Below are 9977 nucleotides of genomic sequence, written 5' to 3'. Positions count from 1 at the left end.
GGAAATCTCGAGCTGAGAGCAGTCTGTATCTGTGTCTGAGTTACAGTGGGGTTAAAACTTCAAAAAGTAGTTTTGGGGCCGCCCTGTTAATGAACAAATGTTTCTTCTCCCAGGGAGGCAATCAAATCAAAGTGTTCAGTTTAGATAACATTTTTATATAACCTTATAGATTATGTTTGAAATTACTAAAAGCCTGTTTTATGTTTTTAGCAGACGCTTTTATCCAAAGCAACTTATGGGTAGGCAGGTAGGGTAAGAGGGTCTTGCCTAAGGACCCCTACTGGAAGTAATACCTTTCATGCAGGGGAATTGAACCCAGGTCACCTACATGAAAGGCAGCAATCTTACCACCACACTATCACAGTCCCCCAGTCTCATATTTGTTGTCAAAACTCTTCAGCCACGAATAAGATCTAATTATTTTCAACAGTTGATCCATATTCCAACAAATATGGATATGTGACCTATTGTCACAAGACCAACTCTGGATAAGTGGTGGAAAACATGCATTGAAATTAAGATATGCCGCAAAATTATCATATTTAAAGCCTCTCAATCTCTACATTTCAATTCTATGAACAATTTACCTTTGTGAAATGTTGTAACTACTTTATATTTACTAATGAAATAAGCAGACAATAAGCAACAGACATTAAAGGCTACAAACTTGGGATCCATCCTAACTCCTTGTAGTGTTGCCAGTTTAGTCTGCATTCAATGATAATTTGGGATGATTCAGAATATTATAGACACTGCATCAAACTGGTGTGGTTTTACTGTCTCAAAATTTTTTTCAATGTGGCACCTGTAAAACATTGTAAAAATCACTAATTAACTGAATAAATAGTAACAGTATATGCTGACTTAACTGAATCTTTGAAACAAGTAACACTGTACAGCCCTTTTAGTTGACCTCTCTAAAGCTTTTGACACAGGGGATTATTCAATTCCAAATCAAAAGACTAATCAGTGTTGAACTGTCAGAACATATTGTGGGATGGTTTGAAAATAAATCTCTCAGGCAGATCTCATTGTGTACAGGAACACTGTTACTTCTTGCTTTTTAAGTGGAAACCCTGGATGTCCCTCAAGGCTTGGTCCTGGGACCAATTATTTTAATTTTCAACCTTTCAGTCTTCAATATAGATTGACATTCATCAAATGGATTTGCATATTCTCATTGTGTTAATGATTAAATTAGGTCTTTTTAAAGACCTTTGTAGCATTTGTTATGGTGTAGCATGTTATCCAGTCTGTTTGTTAAAGGATAAGAAATTCAAAAGAAGGTTCACTGATAAGTGAGATGTACACCTTTTCACCATATAATGACTGATTCAGCCACACAAGCCTTTTCTGTTTGGAGAGTGGACAATAAATTAAATCTATCCAGCACTTCTTGCCTTTCATTCCTCAAACTGTGGCCAAAAGAGGTCCTTGGATAAAAACAAGGAGGTTTCTCCATGTAATTACATTTGATCATGTTTATGTAGGTAACTCCTCACGGTTTCTGTTATGCTCTCTAATTTTGGATGCTCCTGGGAATCTCGTTCTAATCCACAAATTAATGTTAAAACCTCTTGCTCCTTTTTTTTTTTTCAAATGAGCTTTGAATTGAAGGCACAGAATCAGACATGCTGTCTGGTTTATCTGGAGGAGAGAGATAAGTGTGGATTACGCCTCTGTCAGGGAATGCACATTAACTGTGCCTCGGAGGGAGCGATGGGTGTGGGGAAGTGTGGTGGAGGGGAGAGGATCTGTATGTGTGCTTGGAGGACACAGCTTTCACTCACTTCCAAAACTGTGAAAATGTCCCCTTCACACCCTCGGCAGCACGGCAGATCTCCAGCGCTGTGTTAGTGGTGATAAAATGCCTCCATGCCACTTCATAGTTGGAAGTGAGATATGCAATGTTATCCAGAGGTGTTGGACTGACAAGTCTACAATGTGTTAACTTGTATCCTACAGTGACTCCTGACCCTGACCCTATTACTAAAATCTGAAAGAGAATCCACAAACAAGTTTGCACTCATTAATGTCCAAAATGGCATGTAAAACTTTTCATGAAAATGACAGAAATCGCAATTTATTCAACAAAAGAAACTATTTATTTGGGGTACGCATTGCCGGTACAAATTAAGAGACCATAAAACCTACAACTTTCAGCTATTTTTCTTCACAGAAAACAGGGATTGTATTGTAATTAAAAAGACAATAGTTTTCCATTTGATACCTTTTTACATACGCACAGATCTTAAAAGTTAAAGCCTGTCAAGAAAAAGGCTCCACGATTTCACTCTGAAATCCTCATAAAAAAGAATATAACGTTAAAAACACTGTAGTACGTTATTAAACAGAAGAACAAAAAGACATGCAACAAATAAAACATGAAATGTTTTACAAATTGTTCATTTTTCTTTTCATTTCTCTTTTTCTTTTATATTCAAAAACTAAAAAGCGTCATTACATGAAGCTTCCATGATATTTGACAGGCAACGTGAAAAGTAGAGTTAAGCCTTTTTTCAGGGGTGCAAAAACAATCCTTGCTGTCTGTCCAGTCCGATGACTTTCAAAGAAATGACTGAGGCAGGTTCTATGCATCACTTCAATGCTACTCTGCCCCTCCGCTGTAACACTGAGCAAGTAAGTTGAAGGGGGGAGCCGCTCAGAGTCATTCAAATGACTATGGTGTAGTCACACCGTGGTTGACGTCCACACTGTAGAAATCCATGATTTCATACAAATGTAATAAATATAAACACACAACAACTGTTTAAAAAAAGAAAAGTTGTGATTTTCTGGCCGTTTTGTGACATTTTGACTAAAATTTGTTTTCTGTAAGAGTTAAATTCAGAGAAAAATAAAGAAAAACAGCAACTTCACTATTAGCTTTTCACGTCACCTATACTGGACAAGTCGCCATCATGGATGCTGGTTTGTGTTGGTGGTTTGAGTACAAAATAATAATAATAATAAAAAAAAAAAGAGCTACTGTCCAGATTCAAAGAACAAAAAGAAGAAGGTGCATATCTAAATGTTTATAGAGCATTCTTGGGCCAACTCACATACAATGGTAGCATAAAGAGAAGTATAGGCAAAATGAAACTAAAGGAAAATAAACAGATATGATGTATTCATAAAACGCAGACATAAAAATATATCCAAACATATTCTGGATTTGTTTCCATTTCTGATACATATAAACACTTGTGAATTCTAACTGCATCTTTTTTTGGCTTTGAGTATATAGTATTAGAGTATTAGGACATATCGACTAATATTGCAAATAAAATCCTTCCAAAAGAGGATAAAGGATAACCTTGATAAAGCTGATCCCAATCTAGAGGGTAGAAATTCTTCCATTTCTTTTTTGGTATCAAAGCCTTGTGATGACCATTGGAATCATGTATATCTTAGACCACATACTGTACTGAACATATGAGAAAGGTCATTTTAGTACAAAACAAAAAAAGTTTACAGGATGAGCAACGTTGGCCATCTCTGAATACTTCTGGAGTTATATTTACGACTAAATCCTGAGCTCACAAGTGGAAAACTGAGCACAGAAATTGTGTTTTGCTTACAAAACAAAAACCATAGATTTAGCAGATATGTTTCTTGTAAAGAATAATTAAATTTTAGAAAAATTATTTTCTGCACTCAAAATGATCCATCGTGTTTTAAGTTTTGACATGAGTATCCTTCTGTACGTGAACGGTGACCATGAGTTTTAAAGTAAGACATGCAATGTGTTAAAACCCCAACACTTCAAAATAAAAATTACATATTTTTCTTTGGATTTGGTTACCAGCAGTATTTGGCTATAGTGATCTCACTGATACACATACATACAATATCTGGCAATGTAGTGAACAGTATTATGTCCACAACTGAATGGTTTCCTCTCTGACATTTACGAATGATCTTCTTTAACCTGAAGTAGTTCGGTAGTTGCCATTGTGCTTTAATTCACATTGACGTATAATTCACATAACTGCTGCTAACGTCGTCATCAATTTCATCAATTTCTAATTATTGATGCACCCAGCATTCATGACAGAACTTCAACTCTCATCCTTTTTTTTCTGTCAGTTTGTAAGAGTAAAAGTTACTGCAACTGCAACTGAAAAGACTGTTATTGGCGTAATCAGACAACTATTATGGTAAGACTGTTGTTGAAGTTCTGATTACAAATGATAAATAGTGAGGCTGAAGAAATTAAAGACACAAGATAAAACGTTATCAAAATTCACCTCCATGGTTGAAGTTTGGCACTATAGATAAATAAAAACAATCTGATTACAGTATTAAAAACAAATATGTAATGATGGGGATTTGATGTACAGTAAAGCTCATGTCATTATAAAAAACTGTAAAAACCGAAGACTTTTAAATGTTTGTTGATATTTCGAATAGAGGTAGTATGAAAGTATTTATTATTACAAGAAGTGGGGCGAAATGCGCAAACTGTGAGCCTACCAAGTGAATTTATAATGTTAAAAGAAACACAGAGGCAACAAGAACATCAACTCAAAACTGTACAAACTGTGAAATGTGGATATGAGCCCCCTACACAGGTTTTTATTGGTGCAGCGGTGGTCCAGATAGGAAAAGAGATCTTTGCCCGTGACAGTGGAAGCATCATCCCCAGACCCTGACTGTGTCACATCACGTCCAATTTTCATAAGAAGGTGGGGATTTCAGTTTTGGGAGATGCCACTCAAAAGGTGGGGGGAGGTGGAGGTGAGACTCAGAGGACTGAGGAATGAAGGGGTGGAGGATCAGTTGGAGGTGTCAGAGTGAACGCTTCCAGGTCCTTCTGTGGGCGAAGTCACTGATGAGGGTGTTGGGGCATCCTGCCAGCCACCGTTTGCCTAGTAGAGAGAGAAATTCAGATATATTGAGGTACAATAAATGGAGGTCCTGAGGGGAATGTAGTATATATGAATGCTGAGAACCACAGCAGCCTTGAGCAAAACTGCCCCCTGGATTGGAGGGAAAGCGAATATAGCTCAAACAATAGCTAATATCTATGTATAATATTGACTTAAAATGGAAAAAAAGAATCATATCTTCAACCAAGCAGAAATGGAGTGAATTACAGTTTTTACCCCCACCATACTGCATACTCAAATACATGTAATGATAACAATAAACAGAGGGAAAGTCAAGTTTTGCGAGATTTGAAATCAATTCCTGTCGCTGTTACTTTAAATAGTACAATTTTACAAAAAGTACATTTTAAGAATAGGCCTCTGAAACAAAAAAAAAATACAATAAACATCATGTCAGGTGCCGAGGGCAAGAATCAACACATAGCAAGTGTTCTCAAGGCCTTTGCACAATCAGAGACAGGCCTGTTGATGCGTGTTTAAAATATAGATTTAAACCCAACATAAAAACTGGGAATGGTCCTCAGTGGTCTCCGGTTTAATTGTCCGTATTAGCACTCATTAACAATTTCCGTGCTTGCATGGTGAGGCTTTGACATGTTTTAGGTAGAAAAAAAAAAGATGAAAAGAAGTTCCTCTGCTTTTAATTTGTCAGAAAAATGGAGAAACATAATATAAAATAGTACACATTATACAGGATTAATAGCTTTGGGAAAAATACCACTTGCAAAATATCAAATAAAACAAAACTGCAGTGAACACGTCGCACCAAGGAAAGGCAAGTAAAGAGCAAATATTTCCAACTTACTTGCTTTAGCCACATAAATCACAGGCAAAAAGCCTGACAGACAGATATCCTACTCTTACATTATGCATTGCAGGGCTTCTTTACAGGGTATAAAACTGAATAACACAATATATTGTGGCAGTGTAAGATGTGGTAGAGCAAGCAGGCGTTCAAGGAGAACTGCATCTGTGAGGTCAAAGGACTGAGAAAGAGCAGAGCCTGAATATGTTAAGCGGCCTCTCAGGGTTAGTGCAGCTGGCTGAGGGATGCACTCGGAGCAGCCAGGAAGTCTCTTTGAATACACATACATGTTTTTATACGGGCAACATTTAATCTGATTATCATATGGCCAGTGAGGCACGACAACAATAGTGGAACGTCCTCGTCCTTTCACCGCGGCTTGCTGTCAGGGCCATTAATGTGGCAGGAACATGATCTGAGCAATGCGCTTGGATTGCTGTCCCAAGTCTACACTCTGCTCTCCTTGTGTCTGTCTTATCGATTTTCCCCTTTACGACACGGCTTGTCGCTGTGAATTTCCCTACTGTTTGCTGCTGCCAGCTATCTGCCTGCCCCCCCCCCAAAACGTCTACACCTAAACTCTGACACGAAATAAAACAAACATGATGAGAACACACCCCTACGGCACACGAACAGTCCTTGCTAACAGTACAAGGTTTTATTTTGAGCAAGACTGAGGCATTGCTGAGGGAAGCATTATGGATGCTTCTGGATTTGTGGCAACTAATCATGGGTCAGATCGTCAGAGGGATTTGAAGTCAAGAAGTGCAGGAGGTGTCACCTGTTTGTGTGGTTCTCTCAATGGCTGACCATACGTGGCTGCAGGTGCTTTGCCAGACCTGATTAAACATGACAGGCTCAGACAGCAGCTCTGCATGTGTGTGGCCGGCACAACGCCTGCTGCATGCTGCCCATGGCATGAGCGATACAGAAGTAATCAACTAGGTGACCATGGAGCTGAGACAAGTCCTACTAAGTGGCATTCTGAGCCCTATGGCTTTAAAATAATTGCTAGAGAGAGAAAGGAAAAATAAAAGAATGCTTACATTGATGCCCTGCGGACTGTACATCTGGTTGGCTGCGAGTCCTTCACTGTATCCGCCTGTCTGACTGATAACATGGCGAAGGGTATCCACCTGAAACATTCAGAAATAGCAGACAAAGCAAGGTCAGAGATAACACAAGAAAAAGCACAAAGGAACAGAGAGAAGGATGACAAGAAAACAAGAGAGGCAACGAGAGTACACTGCTGCAACTATGTCCTTGGAGACAACAAAGTCGAATCAAAGTTTAGAATTCAGGCTGACAGACAAAAAAAACCTTCAAATGTTCTGCTATTAAGACCATGAATAATCTGTGTACTCCCCTTTAACAAAAGATATCTTGCCTCAACAAAAAAAAGTAATGGTGTAACAAATAACATTAATGATGCTTATTTTCCATAAAGGTCCAAGTAAATCAGTGGTTTTAGTTAACAATAATAGTTTTGTGGGGGTGTTCATGATTGATTACTTTTAAAAAAGTAAATTAATGACAACACTTGTGTTGTCATGCTGACATTATGTAGATTAATGTAGACCTAGATTTTTTTTAGTATCAAAATAGTCCTCATGAAATCAAATTTTATCATCATCAAGTTGTATTTTAGAATAGAGAAAATATTGATGACTCATCCTGCACTTGGGGGTCTACACAGATTTTGTGTCCAATAAAATGTTTTTTGGGAATTTTTGAAGTTGATAGCTGATGTAGAGCGGTGACTGAAACCAATCAGAACAGGGCTTATTGGGAGGGGAGCTATCAAATTTAGATTCTGTTTGTATGGAAAATGCAGAGAAACTAGTCCATGCATTTGTTACTTCAAGACTGGACTTCTTTATTATTGGGCTGTCCCACATATTCTCTGAAAAGCCTCCAGCTGATCCAAAACGCTGCAGTCAGAGTTCTGATGAGAACTAACAGGAACTGGAGAAACATGATATAGAGATCATGTTTCTCCAGTTTTAGCTTCTTGATCTTTAAGGATCTCATTGTAAGATATTTTCCTAACAGAGCACTTCGCTCCCAAACTGCAGGTTTACTTGTTGTTGACAGAGTTTCTAAAAGTAGAATGGGAGGCAGAGCTTTCAGTTATCAGGCCCCTCTCTTGTGGAATAAGCTTCCAGGAAACAGACACCCTTTCCATTTTTAAGATTAGGCTTAAAAGTTTCCTTTTTGATAAAGCTTATAGTTAGGGATGGCTCAGGTGATCTTGAAACATCCCAGTTAAGCTGCTATAGGCTTAGACTGCTGGAAGACCTCATCTGTCACACCTTTCCTCACTTTGTTCTCTTTTCCGCCTGTTTATTTTCTCAAATGATATTATGTACATGTGACATTATTGTGGTAATTAACTAGTGTTTCCCTGTTCCAACAGGTATCCTTTGAATGGTGTTTTTTCCCCCTCTTTTCTGTCTTCTCAAACCCCAGCTGGTCGAGGCAGATGGCCACCCTTCCTGAGTGTGGTTCTGCCAGAGTCGTTCCTTTGCACAGTCGCCACAGGCACGCTCAGAACGGGAGATTGGACTAAAGATATGTTTCGGTACAATCTGTTGGTTTCCTTAGCTAGGATATTGTTTTTGAATTGGCTCTATATGAATGAATTGGATTGATTTGAAATGAATTAATTGGATTTCATTGGATTATGATTACAATGAACTGAATTCCAATTGGCTTGAATTTGACTATGTTATTGTCATCTCTAAGTGCCTTGAGATGACATTTGTTGTAATTTGGCACTATATAAATAAAACTGAATTGAATTGAATTGAAAAAACATGCAAACACGTTGAAGCAGATAGCTCTCTGAGAGCTGATTCATGATAACATTAAGGACAGTTCATTTAAAAATCAACCATAGTTGAAGATGGAGTCAAGAAAACCTGAACTGAGGAATGCCCCATTATTCCCAGCAACATACAACAACAACTCAGTAAATAGCCAGAATTAACTAGATTAATGTAAACTAACTAAATAAGACACAGTGTATGAATCCTTTATGATTAGAATAGAAAATTACTTTATTCATCCCCCAGTGAGGGAAATTCAAATTAGGTGATATAACAACAATTTAATTTAAACATTGCTTCTTGCAGTTATCTGTCATAGCTCTTTTTGTCAAAGCTAATGAAGCAACAGAAAATAAGAGTTACAGTTATTAGTTACAGCTGTGATATAGATTTAAAAAAATGCACCTGTTGAAGGAATGGGCCTGCCCTGCAATATTGTCTGTTCTGCTTGGGGCCCTACCTGCGACTGCACGTTGGCTCCCACCTGAGCCCCTTGGTACGAGTCCCCATTGAGAGACTGCACACTCATGAATAAGTCCCCGGAGTTTGACATGTTAAAAGAACCAGCAGAACCTGAAAGGAGAGATGAGGCAGTGGAATCACAGAGAGACAGAGAGCCAGTAGGGAAAGCAACTCAAGGCAGAGGTCTGGAGGAGCAGCATGCAGATGTTAGCTCGCAGCAACACAGATTCTATTTGATCAGAGCCAGGAGGAAACGTCATGAGAACAGATAAGCTGTGTGGGTTACATGCTGCCATTCCGACGCTTAATTTTTTATTAAACGTCCCGCCATTCCGACACTTTTTTCCTCCTATGGTCGGAATGGCACAAACTTTAATAATCTATTATCAAAATCCCCTGAAATGTCAAATATAAAAATACAGATATTAATGTAACTCTGGCGAGACTGAAACTGATTAAGCAGAAATACAGTGTCAGTGAGCTGTCACAGCAGCCAGCTAGAGCGGAGCTCTCCACAGAGCCCATGCGTCTTTTGCCCGCTGTCATCATATACAAAAGTAATAATTGCAATTACAGATCATGGCTACTGCACAGGACACAGTTGCGAGCACTCTGCCTTGCCTTGCCAATAGGAGAGGAGAGAAATGACAGCATAGAACGTATAAAACACAACAAAATGCAGTAAAAACGTTTATTCATGTAATTCACGCGATTTATGAGTACTCGCTCCAATTTTGGGAAGCGCGGATGGGCTTTGCGCATTTGGCACAAACACACAGCCGTTGCGCAAGGCTTTGTACAGCCTGTTGATATCTTAAGGACCTAACTGGTCACACCTGGGAGTAAATGTCATGTAGAGATTGTTTTTACATGACATTACAGCTGAACATATAGCTTTCATCCACAAACCAACGTGGGAGAGCCCGAAGACGCATGTGCCAGACGCACATAGGCATGCGTAAAACCAATTTTAACCACTTCATGCTGTTT

The 9977-nt window shown here is 38.6% G+C and overlaps 1 protein-coding gene across 3 annotated transcripts in view; it reads right to left on the bottom strand.

Annotated features, from left to right (window-relative positions):
- Positions 1-2082: 2082 nt before the first annotated feature.
- The window catches only part of pbx1b (pre-B-cell leukemia homeobox 1b), a 75563-nt gene continuing 67668 nt past the window's right edge, over positions 2083-9977 (bottom strand). For 2 of the 3 annotated variants that reach the window (XM_072390184.1, XM_072390185.1), the window contains 3 exons: positions 8986-9098; positions 6744-6833; positions 2083-4871 (listed from right to left, as the gene is read on the bottom strand). In XM_072390184.1, the coding sequence (XP_072246285.1) occupies positions 4779-4871; positions 6744-6833; positions 8986-9098 (296 nt within the window). In that variant the 3' untranslated portion in view covers positions 2083-4778. The remainder of the gene's footprint in view (positions 4872-6743; positions 6834-8985; positions 9099-9977) is intronic. The other variant, XM_072390186.1, reaches the window with a different exon arrangement.

This window comes from Leuresthes tenuis, unplaced genomic scaffold (genome assembly GCF_036924035.1).
Source record: "Leuresthes tenuis unplaced genomic scaffold, fLeuTen1.0.hap1 SCAF_7, whole genome shotgun sequence".
NCBI lineage: Eukaryota > Metazoa > Chordata > Actinopteri > Atheriniformes > Atherinopsidae > Leuresthes > Leuresthes tenuis.
The sequence above is the reverse complement of the archived record's forward strand: the minus strand, read 5'-3'. Positions and strand labels throughout refer to the sequence as shown.